This window comes from Anolis carolinensis, unplaced genomic scaffold (assembly GCF_035594765.1).
Source record: "Anolis carolinensis isolate JA03-04 unplaced genomic scaffold, rAnoCar3.1.pri scaffold_19, whole genome shotgun sequence".
NCBI classification, from domain to species: Eukaryota; Metazoa; Chordata; class Lepidosauria; order Squamata; family Dactyloidae; genus Anolis; species Anolis carolinensis.
Window position 1 is genome coordinate 1,573,182 of NW_026943829.1, and position 24,408 is coordinate 1,597,589.

General features: G+C 40.5%; 2 protein-coding genes across 2 annotated transcripts; both read right to left on the minus strand.

The window, feature by feature from the left end:
• Positions 1-300: 300 nt before the first annotated feature.
• Positions 301-5,021, minus strand: LOC134294712 (sulfate anion transporter 1-like). The gene is made up of 2 exons (XM_062966327.1): positions 4,932-5,021; positions 301-2,832 (listed from the first exon to the last, which is right to left on the minus strand). Exons 1-2 carry the CDS (start codon positions 4,992-4,994, stop codon positions 1,330-1,332), a joined length of 1,566 nt encoding a protein of 521 aa, XP_062822397.1. The 5' UTR covers positions 4,995-5,021; the 3' UTR covers positions 301-1,329.
• LOC134294716 (sulfate anion transporter 1-like) lies at positions 4,417-24,408 on the minus strand. Its single transcript, XM_062966340.1, has 2 exons — positions 22,472-24,408; positions 4,417-6,237 (listed from the first exon to the last, which is right to left on the minus strand). Exon 2 carries the CDS (start codon positions 6,212-6,214, stop codon positions 5,618-5,620), a length of 597 nt encoding a protein of 198 aa, XP_062822410.1. The 5' UTR covers positions 6,215-6,237; positions 22,472-24,408; the 3' UTR covers positions 4,417-5,617.

The window sequence follows — 24,408 nt, forward strand, 5'->3', positions numbered from 1 at the left end:
AATTTTTTTATTATGTGTCATTTTATGTATGTTTGCTGTTGTAAATTTAGGTTGTCATAGTCTATATATTTATCTATTGTTTATTTTATGTGAAGCACTTGTAGTGCTTCTGTGAGGTGCTCTGAGTCCCTTCGAAGAGATGGTGGCAGGGTATAAATAAAGTTGTTTATTATTATTATTACTCTGGAATAGATCTCATAATGCGCATCAGCGTACATAGGTATAAATCACCTTGCATGATGAAATTGATTAAGGAACAAGTGATTTAGTGATCTGCACATACACACAGGAGCGAGAGAGTTTAAAAAACTGATATACATTTTATTCAAAAGAGAACTGGGACAATGTGGCCTGGCTCAGCTGTAACATGAAAGAATGCTATTGCAATAGAAAAATGGGTTATGGTGAATTAATCAATTAGATGCTATATTTTCATCCAGATTTGTTTTGGCTGACCGTACTTTGATTAAACAACAGTTTCTTAGGTTTGGAACTACAGAGAAACTGATTTGTTTAGCACTGGGGAGAGAAGCTCCAGCTCATTTAATAGAGGCAGCCCCCAAGTTACAAACAAAATAGATTCTATAGGATTGTTCCTAAGCTGAACAGGTACATTTTTAAATATAACTTCAGCCATATATATGTGTGTGTGTGTGTGTATACACACACACATATATACACACACACACTTTGGATATCACAAAGTGGTGTTTGTTTTGCTGTTTGTGCCCTGTTCAGAAGACTTCCCCTCACTTTCTGTCCCTGTAATAATTGGATTTTGAAAAAAAAATGGCTTGTTGTGGAAACAAGTATTGTTAATATCTTCAGTGGAGACACCCTTTCCCCATGATAACTCTTCCAGGCATGATTTTCCCTTCCTGAGGGTAGATGTCTCTCACTTCCTGTTGTTTCACCCCTGTTCTTAAATAAGAATCATTTGTAAGTGAGATGTTTGTAACTCGTGGACTGCTGTACTGAACTCTGGATACCAAAAAGTTGGAAGGGAAGAGCTAGGAGGACACTAGTCATGGGCTAGTCTTGGCACATTCTTGTAACATTCAACAATGATGTCATATTATGTCTAAACTGGATCCACTTGTATTGTACAGTTCATCGTACCTACATTTTACGATTACATTATCTCATGTTATGTTTATACCACTGAGTACCTATAAAATGTTATTTAAAAAACAGAATAGGATCCATAGTGTATGTTGAGATTCAAGTAGGATCCTAAGTCTGAACATTTTGAAGGCCACAACATGAATGCAGTGAATGCTGAATCCTCACAACTGCTGGTTATTGAAGATACAATATGGGGACCCTGGGCTATACAACTGAATCGTCTGCTGTAGTCTTCCTCTCTTTTACAAATTGGACAGCACTGTGTATGTTATGAAACACAAGTTCATGCATGTTTTTGTTTGCACTGGCTGAGTAGCCCCCTCTTTCCAGGGAAGCTATCACGCAGGGGCTGCAGCAAGCCAGAAGAACCGTGACTTTCCATTCTTGGTGGTCTTTGAATGTTTCTTTTAATGCGCTCACACCAGCTGTGTCCAAAAATGGAATGGAAGAGCAGTCAATGATGATGGCCTGAATGTCTCTGGGTTTAGTGACAAGAGATAAACCTGTATCTCCATGTTCAAGTCCTTTGTGAGAATTTGGCTGCCCTTTCTTCTTGGCCTTTTTTCTCCTGGCAATTTCAATCGTAGGGTCAAACCCCGTTTTGTTGTGGAGGCACTTGAGGAAAAAATCTTTATTTGCATAATAAAGCGGTGCTTCAAAGCGAAATATTTTCACCCTTGGAACAGGCAGGAGGTTTGTGTATTCCTCCTCGTCTTCATAGAAGACAGTATTCTCAATCTGCCCAAGTAAGGCAGCATGAGGGCGCTGGGTGCGGCCAATTATGCACAGGATTGAAAACACAACCCCAACTAGAAGGCCCATTTCGGTGCTGATCAAGGCAGACGAGAGCATGGTAACACACCACACCAGGGCATCCACTCGGTCTAGGCGGTATCGCTGCGGAAGGTCTTTGAATTTCCTGAGGGCGCCTCTTAGGCTGACAATGATAATGCATGCCAGGACACACTTCTGCAAGCTGAAAAAGAGGGGTGCAAAGAAAAGCAACACCAGAAGCACCACAACAGCACTCACCAAGCTGGATACCTGTGTCTGACATCCTGTCGATGCCTTGACCAGGCTCTTTGCCAGGGCCGCACTAGTGGCAAAGCAGTGGAAGAAAGCCGGGATGATGTTGCAAAAGCCGATGGCAAACATTTCCTGGTTGGCCTTGACCGTGTAGGCATATTTCTTGGCAAACATTTCTGAGAGTGAAATGGTGAAGGCAAAGCCAACGATGGCAAGAGGGAGGGCATCGACAGCAACTCTCTGCATGAGAGTCAAGCTGGGCACCTGGGGAGGAATAAATCCAGTGGGGATTTCGCCTGAAACACTGGAGCCATACATTTCCTTCAGCTGTCCATAATGGGAAACCAGTGTTGCCATCACAATCACTATCAGCTCTGTAGGAAGAGGAACCTTGAGCCTGTCCTTATATCTGTCCCCTAGTTCCTTGGCAGTGACCAGCACTGTGATGCATATCGTGCTTGTGATCACATCGCAGACATTAGCCTGGGAAATGTTGCTGAAAATATTAACCCAGGTGGTGATTAAGACACCGTATCCCTGGGCCCGAGGGATTTTGATGCCAACAAGGTACTTAACCTGAGCTGTTAGAATGGTTACTGAAGCACCCGTTGCAAAGCCATCAAGTACTGGCTCTGAAAGATACATCGACACAAAGCCCAAGTGGAAGATTCCCATTAGAACCTGGAAGAAAAACAAGAACAAGTGGGAAAGAGAAACATTGGGTAACAACAGAATGTCTCTCCTATCTTTATGCCTTCTTGAATTTCTTCTCCCTCCCACCAAATGTTTGTTGCATAGTGAGCCCTTGATATCCACTAGGATTTGATTCCAGGACCCCTTAGTTGATACCAATACGCAGTAATGCTATGTAGTAATTACTGTATTTACGAATTTAGCACCAAAATATCACGATGTATTGAAAACATTGACTACAAAAATGTGTTGGATAATCCAGAACGTTGGATAAGTGAGACTCTACTGTAATAATAATAATAATAAAAATAATAATAGGATTCAAAGATCGAATTACAAAGACTCTGGCACAAGCCAGTCAAGGTGGTCCCAGTGGTGATCAACGCACTGGGTGCAGTGTCTAAAGACCTTGGCCTGCACTTAAACACAATCGGCGCTGACAAAATTACTATCTGCCAGCTGCAGAAGGCCATGTTACTGGGATCTGCACTCATTATTCGCCGATACATCACACAGTCCTAGACACTTGGGAAATGTCCGACATGTGATCCAATAGAACAGCAAGCAGAGTGTCTGCTGTGGACTCATCTTGTTGCGTTTCTAATAATAATAATAATAATAATAATAATAATAATAATAATTATTATAATATACTTTATTTTTAGATTGCCCTCTCTCCCCATGGGGACTCAGGGCGGTTTACATACATATAAAAGGCATACATTCAATACTATCGTTAAGATCACACAACAAAAATGCATAATAAACAGTAAATAAAATTAAGATTAAAGTAATAAAACATAAAAACATTAAAGAAAGCATGATTGCACAAAAAACACAGTTACACAAAAAAATCATATATATTAGACAGTTAAACCACTAAAATGTAAACAGAACTTGGTATTAATTGTGGATTAAAATAGACCGTAGCAGTTGTAAAGTGCTAATTAAATTATGCTAGTCCTCCTCCTCTCTGTACGCTAAAGTGCATAAGTGTGTCTTCAAAAGTTCCCTGAAGGAGAGGAGGGTGGGGGCAATTTTTATTTCTTTGGGCAGGGAGTTCCAGAGGTAAGAAGCAGTCATGGAGAAGGCCCCCTTTCTCGTTCCCACCAGTCGCGCTTGTGATGGGGGTGGGACTGAGAGTAGGGCCTCCTCTGCTGACCGCAGTGCAAGAGATGGACTATATAGGGAGACGTGATTAGACAAACAGCCTGGACCCAAACCATTTAGGTCTTTATAGGTAACGACCAGCACTTGTATTTAGTCTGGAAGTGGACTAGCAGCCAGTGGAGCTGCTGTAACATGGGAGTGGTTCTTTCCCTGTACGGAGTCTTAGTAATCTGGCTGCTGATTATACAGGGTGTTTTGAAAAAGAACTCCCTAGTTTTAAGTACATTAAAACTAGGGCGTTCTTTTTCAAACACCCTGCATATAGCGGCATCATAAAATGGTGCCCTTTGTTTAAAATAGCAAAATCAAGCATTACCTTTTGGAATGTGGAGACAGGTGAAATCTATGGATACAGAATCAATGGATATGGAGGGCTAATTGTACACTAAATAAAGATGCAGCTTCTCCCAGATCATTGTTTATTAGCATCATATGCCGTAAATACATAGAAGAATGTATGATAAGTTACACTAATCTAATCCCCTTTTTAGCCAGGAGCCTGCAGTGGCCTAGGGGATAAAAGCCTCGTGACTTGAAGGTTGGGTTGCTGACCTGAAGGCTGCCAGGTTCGAATCCCACCCGGGGAGAGCGCGGATGAGCTCCCTCTATCAGCTCCAGCTCCATGCGGGGACATGAGAGAAGCCTCCCACAAGGATGGTAAAACATCAAAACATCTGGGCGTCCCCTGGGCAACGTCCTTGCAGACGGCCAATTCTCTCACTCCAGAAGCAACTCCGGTTGCTCCTGACATGGGAAAAAAATCCCTTTTTTAAAAAAAGAAACACAAACGAAACAGCAGTTCTTTCTTCTTTTCCTCTACTGCCACCTTGAAAAACCCTCTTTCTCAGAAGTAAAATATAAACCATCATACATAAACAAATGCCTAAGTATTGGAAAGTGGTAGAGGAGGACATTACCTGATAAACTCCAGCCAGGAAGGTCAGTGCTGTAGCCACCCCAATGGCATAGCATAGAATCATAGAATCATAGAATCATAGAATAGTAGAGTTGGAAGAGACCTCATGGGCCATCCAGTCCAACCCCCTGCCAAGAAGCAGGAAATCGCATTCAAAGCACCCCCGACAGATGGCCATCCAGCCTCTGCTTAAAAGCCTCCAAGGAAGGAGCCTCCACCACAGCCCGGGGGAGAGAGTTCCACTGTCGAACAGCCCTTCTCACAGTGAGGAAGTTCTTCCTGATGTTCAGGTGGAATCTCCTTTCCTGTAGTTTGAAGCCATTGTTCCGTGTCCTAGTCTGCAGGGCAGCAGAAAACAAGCTTGCTCCCTCCTCCCTATGACTTCCCTTCACATATTTGTACATGTCTCCTCTCAGCCTTCTCTTCTGCAGGCTAAACATGCCAAGCTCTTTAAGCCGCTCCTCATAGGGCTTGTTCTCCAGACCCTTAATCATTTTAGTCGCCCTCCTCTGGACGCTTTCCAGCTTGTCAACATCTCCCTTCAACTGTGGTGCCCAAAATTGGACACAGTATTCCAGTTGTGGTCTGACCAAGGCAGAATAGAGGGGGAGCAGGACTTCCCTGGATCTAGACGCTATTCCCCTATTGATGCAGGCCAAAATCCCGTTGGCTTTTTTAGCTGCTGCATCACATTGTTGGCTCATGTTTAACTTGTTGTCCACGAGGACTCCATTCTTTCCCACATTCCATGCTCATTGTGCCGAGGGTTAAATTGTGAACGGTGACATTCAAAGGATTTCTGCCACCAGTGACCTCATGAGGATCATCGTTGAGGTCAAACCCTGCCAACAGCAGTTCCCTGTCAACAACTTGTCCAACCATTAAGCTTAATAAACTGAAAATGCCCACTGAAACGTGTCTGGAGGTGCCCATGAGAAAGTAGACAATGTTGGCAAAGAAAGATGTGTAAAGACTGTATATTGGCTTCAGGCCTGCTAGCAGGGAGTAGGCTATTGCTTGCGGCACTAAAATGATTCCGATGACCAAGCCTGACATAATGTCTCCCCAAATATACTCTTTACACTTGTATTTGGGAAGCCACTGTAACACAGGGAAAAAGTCCATGACTGTTTTTTTCATTCTTTCCCTGCTACAGGAACAGTTTTTCCTCAGCTGGCTTTTTATCACTGCTGTTTTGCTGATCTTGGGTGGAGTCTTTTTTTCCATAAAGAACTGGAGATGGGATCCATTTTCCAACTTATTTGTTTCCATTTCTTTTTCCATTCTGGCTGTGTATTAATCAGTTCCTAAAAGGGAAATATTAACATTTTAGTTGGTGTGATCTTGGTACAGCATTTGTGTTTCTCATATGAAAGCTCAAGCTAACCCGGCCTAGGATCCACTTTTGTTTTCTGCAGACATAACTGATTCTATTAGTGGAAAGGAAATGTTCTGCATCCATTTCTTCTGCACCTACAATATAGGTTCATAGAGTCATAGAATCATAGAGTTGGAAGAGACCTCACGGGCCATCCAGTCCAACTCCCTGCAAGACCTAGGAAAATCTCATTCAAAGCACCCCCGACATATGGCCATCCAGCCTCTGCTTAAAAGCCTCTAAAGAAGGAGCCTCCACCACAGTCCGGGGCAGAGAGTTCCACTGCCAAACAGCTCTCACAGTGAGGAAGTTCTTCCTAATGTTCAGATGGAATCTCCTTTCCTGTAGTTTGAAGCCATTGTCCCATTATGTCCTAGTCTCCAGGGCAGCAGCAAACAAGCTTGCTCCCTCCTCACGTATTGCTTCCCCTCACATATTTGTACATGGCTATCATGTCTCCTCTCAGCCTTCTCTTCTGCAGGCTAAACATGCCCGGCTCTTTAAGCTGCTCCCCATAGGGATTGTTCTTCAGACCCTTAATCATTTTAGTCGCCGTCCTCTGGACACTTTCCAGCTTGCCAACATCTCCCTTCATCTGCGGTGCCCAGAATTGTGGTCTGACCAAGGCAGACTAGAGGGGTAGCATGACTTCCCTGGATCTAGACGTATACCCCTATTTATGCAGGCCAAAATCCTATTAGCTTTTTTCACCGCTGCTTCACATTGTAGGCTCATGTTTAACTTGTTGTCCATGAGGACTCCAAGATCTTTTTCACAGGTACTGCTGTCGAGCCAGGTGTCCCCCATTCTGTATTTTTGCATTTCATTTTTTTCTGCCTAAGGGAAGTATCTTGCATTTGTCCCTATTGAACTTCATTTTGTTAGTTTCGGCACATATCTCTAATCTGTCAAGATCGTTTTGAATTCTGCTCCTGTCTTCTGGAGTGTTAACTATCCCTCCCAGTCTGGTGTCGTCTGCAAACTTCGTGCCTTCTAACCCTTCATCTAAGTCGTTAATAAAGATGTTGAACAAAACCGGGCTCAGGACAGAACCCTGGGTTCTAGAGAGGTGTAGGAGAACCATTAGATTAGATCTAAGTGTGTATTTTATTTATTGATTCATTGCATTTCTATACCACTTTTCTCACCCCAGTGGGGACTCAAAGCGGTTTCCAACATAATAATGCCAAACATACACGTGAAAACCAAAGCACAATATCTAAACTATAACATATCTCTATGAAATTAAAAACTATTAACCATATTAAAGCATGAGACATAAGCAAATATGTAGACATTAAGACATAGAATTAAAACTTAGTATAAACATTAGAATCACATAATCCAAAATCGTAAACCAAAGCTATTCCACTTGTCAGTTGCGAATATTCCCTCTTCATTTCTTGCACTGCATCACTTTACTGACCAAAGGCTTGGTCCCACAGCTATGTCTTTGCTTTCTTTTTGAAGGCCAAGAGGGAGGGATGTCAGGGATCAGTGGAGATGTCAGGGATTTGACCTGCAACCTTCTGTGCTTTTCCACTGTGCAAAGACTGCACTTTCCCACTGAGATACAGTTTCTCTTGATATAGACTAACTTGCAGGCCTGGTACATTTTGTTATGTTATACTGCTGTGCAATTAAAACAAAAAGGAATAGCCTGGCTGTTAGACAGTTTCTCTTCAGCAATTTCTTTTTTCATATGTCACAAACCTTAGCCAGAGTTAACAAAAGTTACCTTTTTGATTTCCAGTTCCCACAATCACAAGAAGCCTGCAGGAGGTTATACAGTCAGCCCTCCACATTCACTGGGGTTAAGGGCACAGGACTCCCATGAAAGTGAAAAACTGTGAATAAGGAACTTGCTCTTTTTTTACTGAAAAGAACACCTCTCTTGGAATTTTTAGCATAACTTTATGACCAACTTCTGCTGGAAGCTTACCATCAAATTTCCCTAGAGGCTTTTGAGATTCAAAAAAAAAAAAAAAACTACCTAGAAAACTCTAGATCAGGTCTTCATAGCCTGAAGCTCTCTAGCTGTTTTGACCTCCAACTTCCAGAAGCCCAAGCCAGATTGTCCAATGGCCAGGATTTCTGGGGGTTGGGAGGCCTAATCATTTGGTGGGTCACAAGTTGTGCAGGTCTGCTCTAGATTGTCCAGTATGATCAGGAGGAGTTGACCATAGAGTTGCACTAGAGGACCTAAAGATTCCTAAAGACAATATTTTAGTCAAATCCGTGAATAATTAATCTGCAAAAATCAAACACTGAGGGCCAGCTGTAGTCCCAAAGGGTTTCCTTTCTTAGTTTGGATCCCATTCCGTGACAGATTGTGGAAAAGCAGTGGTTCGAGTGTAGGACTATGACCCCAGAGAGCAGGATCCAAATCCCACCTCTCCACAAAATAATAATAATAATAATAATAATAATAATAATAATAATAATAATAATAATAATAAAACACCTAGTTCTAATGTTTAGCCCCAAACATCAAATTAACAACAGTAGCAGCAGAAACAGTCTGCTTTCCTGATCTAGAGTTCCCAAGTGAAATCTCAAATTCAGATACAGTAGAGTTTCACTTATCCAAGCTAAACGGGCTGGCAGAAGCTTGGATAAGTGAATATTTTGGATAATAAGGAGGGATTAAGGAAAAGCCTATTAAACGTCAAATTGGGTTACGATTTTACAAATTAAGCACCAAAAATCATATTTTACAACAAATTTGACAGAAAAAGCAGTTCAATACGCAGTAATATTATGTTGTAATTACTGTATTTACAAATTTAGCACCAAAATATCATGATATATTGAAAACATTGACTACAAAAATGGCTTGGATAATCCAGAAATTTGGATAAGCGAGGCTTGGATAAGTGAGATTCTACTGTACTTGAATGTTTCAAACATATATACCATTCCAGATTCAGGAAGGTCTTTGGATGGATTCAGATAATCAGGAAGTACTGAAAAAGTGACCACTGTCATTGCATGGAAATCTGAAATTTCCAATCAAGCAATTGAACTGGGGTTCAGCTATTTCTGAAAAGCTGGTGGTGCTGAGTATAATGAAGTAGCTAAAAACTTCAGAAAAGAGTGTTCTTCATGAGATACACTAAGTCAGCTTTTAAGCAGCTACTAGGATGCTTCTGATATTTTCACTCTATACACTCAATGACATAGAGGAGCCCTGGCATAGCCAAAGAAAGGCCACACATTCATACACATAGAGCTGCCAGAAGTATGTATAGGCAGAGGCAGTTAGTGGTTTGCAGAGTGCAAAGTATATGTAAATGGAACTATCCAAGGTGCTGAACCCTATCCCTAAAATAGGTTCAGGTCTTCATATTGTTTCTAACAAAGATTGATTGATATGGAAAAAGTTGCCACCACTGTTTAGACTCTATGGAAGCAAATTCCCATCTCCTGAACACCACCCTGCACCAGACAATGCATAATGTTGCCTAAAACACATATTTTTACATCCATAATGTGATTTCACTTGCCTGCTTTGAAAGGGAATCGGTGGATTATCGCGGTAGAGAATGCATGGTGATCTATAAATTGTGTGAACATATCGAACTTTGAATCATGTTTTCACACCCTACCTATGGTGGAACCCAATGTGGACCTATAGGAACATGCCTTTTGGATGTCTAGATTCTTCACCTGATTATTTTAGTAACTTATTTGCAAAGTTAGTCATTGGGTTATTTTATATTTACACTGCAATTACGAGGTCAGATGCTGAAACTGCATCACCAGTGGGGCCAACAGATAGGTTCTGTATGAAATCAACCCTGAGATGACACAGACTCTTGAGCTGGATGTCAAGCCAGGACAAACAACTTCATCCTGGATCAGTTTCAGTACTCTGTTGGTACATGCATCTCCAAAAGCTCCACCATCCACAGAGCCAGTGGGTCAATACCAGCACTATGTCTGGCATGAACTCTTTGAGAGATGGAATGTGAGGCTTCAAGCCAGAAGTTATCCTTTTAAAGTTTTCACCTCATAGAAAGATGTGGAGTTGTGTGTGTGTGCAGGAATGGAATCAGATCTTGTTGGAACAAGATGTTCACAAGAAAATCTCCTAGATGCTGCTACACTGAAATCCCTTCCTTGAACTGAGCCCTGTGGACTCCCTCTACAGTAAAGTTTATATTTCCATCCATTCACATTGGAGTGGGCAACTGCAGAGCACTGTTGTCTGTTTTCTCCTTGCATCCTCCTTGTGGGCCATGAAGCATCTCTCAATGTGAGGAAAAATGTTGCTATTTACCGGTACCTATGGTCACTTTCCAACTCCAGTAGTTCATATCAGAGGCCACAATTATATTTGTTTTGGAGTTTAGTAAGAATAATAGGCTGCCTTTAACCCAATGATTCTTACATTTTGAGGGTGTCGTGGACCCCCTTTGAAAATCTCTTGAAACCCATGAAACACCTTTTCAGCAAAAACAGCACTTCAATATAATTTTCAAAGAAATAAGAAGGATTGTCAAAGGCTTTCATGGCCAGAATCACTGGGTTGCTGTAAGTCTTTTGGGCTGTTTGGAGAGAAGGTTTCTGGAACATGGCCATACATACCGAAAGACTCATAGCAACCCAAACAAGAAGGAGATTGAAGGAGGAAAATAAAATCATCATTGTATCTGGGTTCATAGATTTACTGAGGCATATAAAAAGACTGCTACCTCAGGGGACCACAGACTAAGATAGAGTAAAATAACAGTAGTGTCTCGCTTATCCAACGTAAACGGGCCAGCAGAACGTTGGATAAGCGAATAGGTTGGATAATAAGGAGAGATTAAGGAAAAGCCTATTAAACATCAAATTAGGCTATGATTTTACAAATTAAGCACCAAAACATCATGTTATACAACAAATTTGACAGAAAAAGTAGTTCAATACACAGTAATGCTATGTAGTAATTACTGTATTTACGAATTTAGCACCAAAATTTCATGATGTATTGAAAACATTGACTACAAAAATGCATTGGATAATCCAGAACGTTGGATAAGCGAGTGTTGGATAAGTGAGACTCTACTGTATATATATAGAAAAATGAAGGCTGAGCCCTATACACATTTACCTTCAAGGAAGCCCATCTAACTCCAGGGCACTGGGTTATGTCAATTGAAGCAACTTGTTTTTATCCGCAGCTATGGCTGCATTTTATGAATGTTCATGTTTCACATTGTAATTATGTACATGTGTGGTTGTAATTCTGTGGTTTTTATTGTTTCAGATTTATGTATTATCTATATGCAATACTTTGTTGTATTTTGTTGGCCCACCCCAAGTCCCTTCGGGGAGATAGTGGCGGGATAGAAGTTATATATAGAGGAGACATGTGCAATCTAAGTTGTCCACCACTTAATACTTTCTTCTGAGGGACTACCATCTTTCCCCAATTCCCCTTTCTAAATTCATTAAAAACATTAAGGAAAAGATGCCACTTTTTTGTATTCTGGCTCTCCTTAATCAAAAGTACTTTTTTTGCGCTCATAGGAATACTTGTTTCTTTGTAACAGTCAGTGCCAGGACCCTATCGGAACCTGTCAGTGTAAAATATGTAGCAATTTAACTGTTCTTCCAATCTGGTTGACAAAAAAGATGGATAGTACAGATATAAAATTCAAGTGGCCCCTCCGCCGAGACTGTAGTGTAGCTCCGGACACCTGGAAATTAGGTGGAAAATATATGATGAAGTATACAATTCAAACACTTCTGCTTGGTAGGCCTTTTCCTACTGGGCATGTGGGAAATCAAACTAGGGAAAGAGTATGTGTACTGTATCTTGATTTCTAATATGGTGTCTATGGGATGAGCAACACAAACACATGGATATTGTGAGTGAAGCTGGAAAGCCACATAGCACCTGGGGCCCCTTCCACACAGCTGAATAAAATCCCACATTATCAGCTTTGAAGTGGAATATATGGCAGTGTGGACTCAGATAACCCAGTTCAAAGCAGATATGGTGGGATTTTCTGCCTTGATGTTCCAGATTATATGGTTGTGTGAAAGGGCCCTGGGATGGTACCATGGTCCTTATCATCCCTTCTATGCACAGAGCCTTTTTTGTAGCGAATCACAGTCTATCCAGACATGGGCAAACTTCGGCCCTTCATGTGTTTTGGATTTCAACTGCCACAATTTTTTGCATTGTTTTAAACTTTGTATATTGTATTTTATGACTGTTTTAACTGTTTTAACATTTTAGTTCATTGTATAACGGTGTAACGGCATCAATTGCCACTTGTAAGCCGCCCTGAGTCCCCTCGGGTGAGAAGGGCGAGGTATAAATAACTGATATAAATAAATAAATTTCTATTAGTCAGTAAGCTGGCTGGGACTTTTTGGAGTTTAAGTCCAAAACACCTGGAGGGCCAAAGTTTGCCCATGCCTGGTCTATACAATGAAAACATTCTGAAAACATTAGCACACTGTCAGCTGAGCTGCTTCTTCATTCCAGTTGTGATTCAAACAAGGAAGACTTCATTTTCATTCTGTTCTATAGATATAGCCGTTACTCATTGATAGAAAAATAGAAAGTTTAATCCAGATATAAGTGAAAGGAATGCATCAATGGTAGTATGGCATAATCACTGCAAACAGGAATATCCTTTAAGGCCACAGGACACTCTTAAATAGGGAGCATTTGTGCGTGGAAATACACGAGGAAACCGCTTTCTAACAGGCCAAACTGTTAGTCCACCTGGCCTATTGCTATCTTCTGTGAGTGGGAGCAGCTTTCCATCATCTCAGATAAGAGGTTTTTCCTAGCCTGCTTTAACTCAGTCCCTTCAAATCAAAGCCAAATAATCAGGGCAAAGAAAGTTCAAAGGCAATGAGAAGACCTCTTCTGGATCATCAGTTGCCGTGGATAGTCACAGTTCTATTGATTCCTGGAACCCTCTTAAGCAGATCAGAAAATATTGTATGGGGCAAGAGTCTGTCCTCTTGTACTCTGGAAAAAAGAGTGGGCATCTGAGGAGGGGTTAGTGTCAATGCTCAACCCCATCACCTCCAGTGAACCTTATTGTACTTGTACATAAATAACACTCAAACAACCACCCAACAAGAATTTTAGAGCAGCAGGCATTCGAGTTTGAGAGGTATTAGGGGAAAGGGCAAAAACAGCACATAAACAAAGCCACTGTTTTTGGGAGACATTTCTCTAGGAATCTCTAATCTTCCAGCATGACGCTATGGACAACTTCCAGTGGAGAGAATATATTAATCAGTTCTATGAATGTGTTGTCGAAGGCTTTCATGGCTGGGATCACAGGGTTGTTGTATGTTTTCCGGGCTGTATGGCCATGTTCAAGAAGTATTCTCTCCTGATGTTTCGCCCACATCTATGGCAGGCATACCTCACAACCTCTGAGGATGCCTGCCATAGATGTGGGCGAAACGTCAGGAGAGAATACTTCTGGAATATGGCCATACAGCCCGGAAAACATACAACAACCCAATTCTATGAATAATCAAATCCGCAAAATGTGGAAAGCCAGCTATACTCTCTGAGACTACTCCTAGTGCCAGTCTTTAAACTATCTAGTTAGTGGATTAATTCATAGCAATGACTGACATTTCCTGTTGAATTTAAAACATTGAGATTTACCTCTGAGTAAACATACATAGGAGTAAGGTATTAACTCATCCTGATTTGACAGTGTTTAGTGAAGTCACATTTAGACCTTTTGTGGTAGGAAGTGACTGTTGCCTCATTTTTAAAAAAAGGAAGGAAGGAAGGAGTCCAAGAGTTTGGTGCAGTTGTTGTTGGGCTGTGGTGTTTCTGCTCATCAGCCCTGCCAAATTTGTTCATATCATTTCATTTATTTCATTAACATCGCACTGTTCTCCCAAAGTGGGAATTATTTTGGCAAATGGTAGCAGAAGACAAGAAATTGTGATCTTTATAATTCAGGCGTTAGGTAGGTAAAGGTTTCCCCTGACTTTAAGTCCAGTCATGTCTGACTCTGGGGGTTGGTGCTCATCTCCATTTCTAAGCCGAAGAGCAGGCGTTGTCCGTAGACACCTCCAAGGTCATGTGGCCGGCATGACTGCATGGAGCACTGTTACCTTCCTGCCGGAGCGGTACCTATTGATCTACTCACATTGGCATGTTTTCAAACTGCTAGGTTGGCAGAAGCTGGAGCTAACAGCGGCCGCTCACGCCACTCCCGGGGTTTGAACCTGGGACCTTTCAGTCTGCACGTTCAGCAGCTCAGTGTTTTAACACACTTCGCCACCGGGGCTCCTATTTAATCCTTTTCCCACACAAAATTGCACTTGATAAGTGATTAAAACCATCACTATTATATCATGTTCATTACTACTGGAGGCAGGTCTATGACTGGGAGATTGGGGATTATTCCTTCCCTGTAAGTAGCCAGGCTTGTCACATCCCAGCTTGTCACATAAAATTCTATGATCCATTCTTTTTGCTGTGGAGAAAAATGAGTGGTCTGTGAGAACTAACAGTGTAGTCCAATCTTTTACTTTAATTTCCTGGTACATTGGCTTCTTATAAGGAAATGCAGGGCATGAGGCTATGAAGTTAACTGCAGGAGTGATTGGCACTATCAAAGAATAAAGAGGGTCTTAGATATGGTGTAGAAAATGGAATGGGAAGCAAAAAGGTTTTAACTGCAGGTGGAAAGACACCACGACTACTCAATTGGAAACAACTGAGAAACAATGCTAGTATAGATGTCTCAAAGACCAGGTCTGTTTCTTGGTAAGTAAGAGATCTCTTAGAAGTGGGAGATCTATTCTCCAAAACTATGAAAGATTTTTCATATGCCGAATATGCAGATCCAAAAGAACATTTACAGTGTTCAAAAGTCAAGCAATGCAAGTCACATTGACCTACATTGATTCTGCTAGGGCTTGTATAAATGTAAAAATGATTTGGACCTTAATTTGGGGGATTGATTCCACATGGTGGAAGTTGTAGTTCACCCTGTATCAAGTCAGAGCACTGTGACTCCTACTGGGGAATGTAGAGGAGTTGTAGTTCACCTACACCCAGAACACAATAAACCCAAACAATGACGGGCCTGGACCAAACTTGCCATGCATACCCGATATGCCCAGATTTGAATACTGGTGGGTTTTGAGGGGAATTGGCCTGGACGTTTGGGAGCTGTAGGTACTGGGATTTATAGTTTACCTGCAATGAATGAGCACTTCGAACCCCACCGATGATAAACCAGGACCACACAGAGCCCCCATAACCAACAGAACATATTGGACAAGTTTGGGAAAAAGGGAGTTATAGTTCACCTGCATCCAGTGAAACAGTGACCCCCACCGACAATGGCCTGGGACCAAACTTCGCACAGAGAAGCCTCATGACCAACTGAACATACTGCAGGGGTTTGTGGGAATGGGCCTTGATTTTGGGAGTTGTAGTTCACCTGCATTCAAAGAGCACTGAACCCAGCCAACAACGGATCTGGACCAAACTTGGCACACAGACTAACTATAGCCTATACTGACAAATGTGGATACTGACAAATGTTTTGGGACAATTGCCCCAGGAATCTGGGAGTTGTAGTAGTTCGCCCCCATCCAGAGAGCACAGCAGCCAGGCGATGACAAGCTAACGACAGATCTGGACCACACTTGGTACACCGATCCAAAATGGCCAACTTTGAATACGGCAGGCAAATTGGATAACCATTCATATGCTCCTGATATGGATATTTGTGTATGTAAGTTTAAAATTGGATTTCTATGAGGTCTTTGCTTTCAGCTATGATTTGCATTTTGCAGCTATAACCATGCAAAAGCATTCTTTCCTATAACAAGAGGGAATAAAAGTACAATGGCCAGAAATGCATGAAGACTTTCTACAGTATTTGTAAGACACAGAACAGAAATTAAATTACACCCTGTGGAGAATCTGTAGCAGAGGACTGCAGAAATGCTCCTCCTTTGTCACATACCCATTACGAAGTATCTGATCAAATCAGATCAGACAACATCCTTTCATTTGTACATTTTCTTTAATTTTTTTAAGCTGAAAGTATGTATGTATGGTTGAAAACCAAGACGTCCATCAGCCCAACTTTTAACATGCATGGCATTGTGACCAAGATCCAGAGCAACGAAACCACTTATCTGTTCATGGTTGGGAGCTACTCAGATTCCTTTTTCCAGTGATAATAATCTTTCAAAGCCCCTTCCCAAGCTTGTATCTTACTCCAGAGGAACACCTCATAAATTCTGGAGGGAAGTTCCATATCAGAAGTATCAGAATTGGATGAGACTTCAAGGGCCACTATGGTGAAGTGTGATTTTTAATTTACAGTTATGCTTAATTATAGGTAGATGTTTTAAAAGGGTAAGTATTTGAGATAGCATTACTTGAGGGATGGTAGCCAGCTCAGTTCATTCCGAGATGGGTTGCCATAGAAACAAGGGAGGAGCCAACTGCCACTAGGCAAGAGGAGGCACATTTTTTTAAAAAGTAGTCAGTCTGTGGTCAGGGAACCACAGGGAAGGCTGGATCTACGGTGTTGAGAATCAGGAAAGTTTAGGCTACTAGCCTGTGTAGTTTAAATAGGTCAAGTTGACTTATTTAGATTAGTAGCAAGGGTTTGAGCAACAAAGGGAAGAAAACCCCAGTAGGAGTCTGTACTGTAACAAAGTTAACAGAAAGATAGAGAAAGCTAGTGCATAGAGTGATCAGTTAAAGCAAAAAACATCAGTTTAAAGGAAAAAAAGTTTAAAACCTGTTTAGTAGAAGGAATAATCCCCTTGAGAGTTGTTTCATGAAATGTTATCAATGTAACCATTAAAGAAATGTACCTCTAAGAGTGAAGAAACATTGAAAACGTTAAGCTTCTGTACATCAATAAACTTATTACAGTTTTCTTACATCCAAGCCTCTGCTACGTATATTTTTAAGTCAAGCTACGCTACACATCAAAGGAAAAGTAAACTTCTCATTGCAACCTGGTGGCGTCATTACAGCCACCAAGCCCAATCTCTCACCATGCGGGAAAGCATAGCTAAAACATTTCTGAAACATGAACCATCCAAACTTTCAATTATGTCCATGGTTTTATTTATTTATTTACTTATTTATTTACAACATTTATACCCTGCCCTTCTCACCCGAGGGGACTCAGGGTGGCTTCGAGGGGACTCAGGTTTTATGTACTGTGATCTGGCTAAGAACATGACCCCATGGATATGGGAGTTCTCATTGTACCTCATAGGAAGCAGAGTCCACATTTACCCCTTTCCTCCATGCACTAGTGCATGGGACTGTATGGATCCCATATCATGTTTATTTGTCACATGTAAGATACATTCAATTCATTTTTCTTTGTCAACGAATGGAAACATGTCATTCACTGTCTGTGTTTCTTAAAGTCAGGAACCCTGACTTCTTAAAAGGAGTGGTGAGTTGTGCTCTTGTTTGTTCATCTCTTGATATGAGAAAAGCAAGAAACCAGGCAAGAAATGCTAAGAGTGACTTTTGAATGAAATGTTATGGTTCAGTTCACCAAAGCAAGCAATGATTATAAACCAGCTTCAAACCAGTGTTTTCAACCACTTTATAATGCTGGTATGTTTGGCTGCAATTATTTATTTATTTACTACATTTATATCCCGTTCTTCTCACCCCGAAGGGGACTCAGAGCGGCTTACAAATCAAATGAACATACAATATATTATTAGCATAGCACAATATAAGCATTAAATTACTATATTGTACTATATCATTATATGGTAATATTATTAGTAATATTACATTTAATATATAATTAATATTATTATATTGTTTTATTATTAGTGGGGGCCCCTGGTGGTGGTGCAGTGTGTTAAAGCGCTGAGTTGCTGAACTTCCAGACCGAAAGGTCCCAGGTTCAAATCCCGGGAGTGGAATGAGCGCCTGCTGTTAGCTCCAGCTCCTGCCAACCTAGCAGTTCGAAAACATGCAAATGTGAGTAGATCAATAGGTACCGCTCCGGCGGGAAGGTAACGGCGCTCCATGCAGTCATGCTGGCCACATGACCTTGGAAGTGTCTATGGACAATGCCGGCTCTTCAGCCTAGAAATGGAGATGAGCACCAACCCCCAGAGTCGGTCACGACTGGACTTAACGTCAGGGGAAAACCTTTACCTTTACCTATTATTATTAGTATACTATTGTATTACATTATAATATTATTATCAACATTATATGTATATACAATATATTATATATTTATACATTATTATAATTTATATATATATATATATATATATATATATATATATATATATAAGCATATATATTATATATATATATAAGCATAGCATGTTGCTATGGCACAGGAGAGAAGATGGAACTATCTTCCTGGCTCTCAGGTTGGGCCCGAGCTGTGGCGCAGGCTGTTGAGCAACCAGCTGCAGCCAGCTGCAACAAATCACTCTGACCAAGAGGTCATGAGTTCGAGGCCAGCTTGGAGCCCCGTGTTTGTCTTGTCTTTGTTCTATGTTAAGGCATTGAATGTTTGCCTTATATGTGTAATGTGATCTGCCCTGAGTCCCCTTTGGGGTGAGAAGGGCGGAATATAAATACTGTAAATAAATAAATAAATAAATAAATAAATAAATATGATGTCTTAGCCATAATTCTGCGTTTTCACATCATTCGGGGGGCAGTCAGGTAGGGGCATTATGAGCTCCAATGTCTTTCCCCTATTCCCTTTTAAAAAATCTCCATCTTTCAGTGTTCTTTTTCACATCAGAAGCAACTTGAGAAACTGCAAGTCACTTCTGGTGTGAGTCCTCTGGAGCTCTGAAAAGTTGAAAGTTGGTTTGTAAGGAAGGAGGACAAATGCAGGAGAAACAGGATTGTATACATCAGACATTTCAGGTCTGTGACCAAAATAAATGTATTGATTGTATACGTCAGATCCATGTCACTGAGAGGCGGATTTTTGGCTTGAAGTCTTGTGTGATCATGGAAAATGTATTAAAGATGAATGCCAATAAAACATTTCCATTCTTTAATAGTTCAGTATTGTCTTTTAAAGCCAGTGTACCAGGTTTTTTCCCCCCAACTGTGGTTACTAGAAGTGAACAAGGATACTTCAGTTCAAGAATACAGATGTTTCACATAAAGATAAAGATGAGGAGAATTCTGAGTAACAGCAGGATTTGAAATTTTCAAAACTCAATCAACTATAGTTTATATAATAAAATTTCAGTTAATAATGTCTGCTAAAAAAAGCTTCTTTTAGCAAAGATTTTAGAGATTCTGCTTGTTATGTTTATAGCGTCTTATGCTTGCCCATCTCCACTTTTAGCCTTTATTCTTTGTCTGCCTAGAGGGTTTTTAGCAGCATTCACAGGTTGTAGAGGTTTTTGAAAGAAGACTGGAGAAGGACAGACATTTACTGTCGGGTTGCAGAACCATGCAATAAACAATACAAACAATGCAATAGACAACATTGGAATCAGAAAAGCAATTCTACACAGCTGACAAAGATAAGCAAAATAGGAGAATATGGACAGAGTAAGATAAGCTTGTCTTAGAAGCCCCCACCCCCTCTGGTATCAGGAAGAAGGAGGAGGAGGAGGAGGAGGAGGAGGAGGAGGAGGAGGAGGAGGAGAAATAATAATAATAATAAGTACCAGAAAAACCGCACTACAAACTAGAGCTGTTTACAAACTAAAACCGCTATCAGGACCTCAAGATTGAACTTCAAAGACTCTGGCAGAAACCAGTGCAGGTGGTCCCGGTGGTGATTTGGCACAAGATCTCAGCCGGCATTTGACAAAATTACGATCTGCCAACTGCAAAAGGCCACCCTACTGGGATCTGCGCGCATCATCCGAAAATACATCACACAGTCCTAAACACTTGGGAAGTGTTCGACTTGTAATTTTGTGATATGAAATCCAGCATGTCTATCTTGTTTGCTGTGTCATACAATAAAATAATAATAAGTAATTTTGGCTCCCAAAGTTGGATATAAGTAAGATATATAGTCATTCCCTGATGCATTATGGAAGATGCCTTTGGGAGGTCTCTAAAAATGTCCCTGTGTACTTATGCAAGGCTTGCCTGGTCTTGTTATTTAATTTCACAATTACAGTAGAGTCTCGTTTATCCAACATAAACATTGGATAAGCAAAAATGTTGGATAATAAGGAGGGATTAAGGAAAAGCCCATTATACATCAAATTATGTTATGATTTAACAAATTAAGCACCAAAATATTATGTTTTACAACAAATCGACAGAAAAAGCAGTTCAATACATGGTAGCGTAATGTAGTAATTCCTTACGAAAAACATCGCAATGTATTGAAAACACTGACTACAAAACATTGACTACTAAAAGGCAGACTGCGTTGGATAATATAGAATGTTGGACGAATGAAGGTTGGATAAGCGAGACTCTACTGTAGTTAGCTATGGGGAAACAAATTGACTATCTCTTATTTTCTGTTTGTGGTGTAGGACCCTATTCTTACTCTTTCCATGCTGTTTCTATCTCCAGACCCAATACTTTTGCTGAAGAAATGATGGCAAGGAACACATCTACTTCTTCAAATATGAGCTACACCTGCATGTTATCCCAGCAGTCTTACAGACAGTTCAAGATACAACCTGCTGGAATCATCACAGCGCATGGTAAAATGACAGCAAGGAATGTGTGGCCCTCTGTATTTTACTGAAATGTAGATACCATTAAATGTAGCCAACACAGATGATGGGGGCTGCAATAGAACAGCATCTTGGAGGCCAGAGTTTTCCCATGCCTGTGGTAGTATCTTGCACTTTCTTCCGTATGATTGTACCCTGTTTCCCCGAAAATAAGACAGTGCCTAATATTAATTTTGGCTCCCAAAGATGTCTTATTTTTTCATGAAGAAGAATTCACATTTATTGTTGAACAAAAAAAAGGAACATTTATTAAATACTGCACAGTAGTTGTCAACACAAACCAGCATGACCAGACAAACTGTGAATCCTATCAAGAATTTCTTGTTACTGCCATTATTTCCATGTGCAAAAATCAATGGTACGTACATTTACTGATCCTGATGCTCTGGTGTTCTGTTCAGAGGACATGCTTGCAAGTAGAAACTTTGCTAGGTCTTACTTTTAGGGGAGGCCTTATATTTAGCAATTCAGCAAAACCTCTACTAGGTCTTATTTTCACTGGATGTCTTATTTTCGTGGAGACAGGGTATCTAAATGCAGACTACACTTGATCAACAAGTAGTACTTGTTGTACTAAACAAGTAGTACTTGTTGTCCTAGTCATTTTAACGCCAATTTGTAATATGTTTTATTGATTTTATGATCCATCTTTTATTTTTGTAATGTGCTGTTTTTATGTGAACTGATATTGTCATTGTCTGATATGTTGATTTTGCCTGTATTTTTTGTGTTTATGACACTTGTGTGTGCTTCTGTAAGCTATCCCGAGTCCTTTTTAGGATATGGTGGGGGATATAAATGAAGTATTATTATTAATAATAATATTAATATTATTATTGTAACATCAACAATGTCTCCATCTTTTAGTTTACTATCTTGTAATACCAGAAAACTCAAAAGCTTGTTTGGGGAACTATGAGTTGCTTTAATAGAGGTGTTATTATAATATGGATTTTGAGGTTTTCCAGGGAACACATTAGAGATCAGACTCCTACCGTGTTTCCCCGAAAATAAGCCAGTGTCTTATATTAATTTTTGCTACCAAAGATGCGTTAGGTCTTATTTTCAGGGGATGTCTTACTTTTCCATGAAGAATTCACATTTATCGTTGAAAAAAATGAACATTTATTATATACTGTACAGTAGCTGTCATAACAAACCAGCATAACCAGACAAACTGTGAATTCTATCAAGATTTTGTACATTATTTCCATGTACAACAATCTATGGTATGTACATTGACCAATCCTGCATGCTCTGGTGTTTTGTTTGATGGGCATGTTTCCAAACAAAAACTTTGCTAGGTCTTAATTTTGGGGGAGGCCTTATATTTAGCAACTCAGCAAAACCTCTACTAGGTCTTATTTTCAGGGGATGTCTTATTTTCGGGGAAACAGGGTATAAATTGAACATATCAATATATTCCATTTCCTCTGCCCCGCTTCCACAATAATCAAACATGCACTTACGGTTTGTGACTTTGGCTGCCAGTATCTGGTTAAGTTTCTCTGGACACTCTATATTATCCTCATCTGTTACATATTCAAAGCTAATAATAAACATCATGGCCACTCCGTCTTGATTTTTCACTGGGATGATGTGGGTGTTGCAAATGAAGGTAGACCCTAAAGGAGAAGAAACATAAATAAAGGTTAGTGAGTGAAATCCTTCTCCAGCTCCATCCATATTAGTATGAATATCCATATTAGAATTAATATCCATATTAGTGTTTCACTGAAAGTGGTAAGAATTCTTCTCACTTCTGGCAAATCATGATCTGTATATTAATTTCAAGAAGCGCTCTTACACCACTGCCATTCTAATCTTATGCACAAAGAAGCAAAGCTAAGTGAATTCAATATGAATTATTCCTAAGTAAGTGAGTGTAAAATGGTACCCTATTTTCCCTGGCTTTTTTGTTCACTGGATAGCCTTAAGACACATATAATAGCATCATACTGGGATAATATCCAGAGTCAAACACCCCCTGCAATTCACCATCACCAGTTGAAGCTTAGTATGAAAAATGCCCCACAATTCTCTTAAATGTCAGCAGTATAAAAGTGAAATTTAGGACTAGGCTAAATAGAAAATGCTGCCTCAAAATATACAGCTTTCTATTTAGCTCTCTGTGGTGCTGTCTGTACATCCTTCCCTACGGAACCCATTAATTTTATGTTATATTTTAATCCTTATAGAATCACAGAATCATAGAGTTGAAAGAGACCTCATGGGCCATCCTGTCCAACCCCCTGCCAAGAAGCAGGACATTGCATTCAAAGCACCCCTGACAGATGGCCATCCAGCCTCTGCTTAAAAGCCTCCAAAGAAGGAGCCTCCACCACACTCCAGTGCTGAACAGCTCTCACAGTGAGGAAGTTCTTCCTAATGTTCAGGTGGAATCTCCTTTCCTGAAGTTTAAAGTCATTGTTCCACGTTATAGTCTCCAGAGCAGCAGAAAACAAGCTTGCTCCCTCCTCCCTATGACTTCCCCTCACATACAGTAGAGTCTCACTTATCCAAGCTAAACGGGCAGGCAGAACCTTGGATAAGCGAATATCTTGGATAATAAGGAGGGATTAAAGAAAAGCCTATTAAACATCAAATTAGGTTATGATTTTACAAATTAAGCACCAAAACATCATGTTATATAACAAATTTGACAGAAAAGGTAGTTCAATACGCAGTAACGTTATGTTGTAATTACTGTATTTATGAATTTAGAACCAAAATATCACGATATATTGAAAAAATTGACTACAAAAATGCCTTGGATAAACCAGAACCTTGGATAAGTGAGTCTTGGATAAGTGAGACTCTACTGTATTTATACATGTTAGAATGAATGTTGTCTTTACAGATGACTACTAGTTGGATTAAAAAAGGACGATTGATTGCAAAAAGTCAAGCAGCCAACTCTATTTTTGAGCTTCATAAAAATACTGGTGGGCACCGTCTCAAAAAGGTGTTAAGTCCATATTTATGCCATCATGACTAACTTTTTTGGTAGTTGCCAAAATTCTGTACTACCTATAGGTAAGGTAAAGGTTTTCCTCTGACGTTAAGTCCAGTCGTGACCGACTCTGGGGGTTGGTGCTCATCTCCATTTCTAAGCCGAAGAGCCGGCATTGTCCGTAGACACCTCCAATGTCATGTGGCCGGCATGAATGCATAGAGCGCTGTTACCTTCCCTCCTGAGAGATACCTATTGATCTACTCACATTAGCATGTTTTCGAACTGCTAGGTTGGCAGGAGCTGGGGCTAACAGCAGGCGCTCATTCCGCTCCCAGGATGTGAACCTGGCACCTTTGGTCCGCAAGTTCAGCAGCTCAGCGCTTTAACACACTGTGCCACCAGGGGCCCCTTTAATTCATTTTGTAATAAGTGCAGTAAAAAAGTTACCAT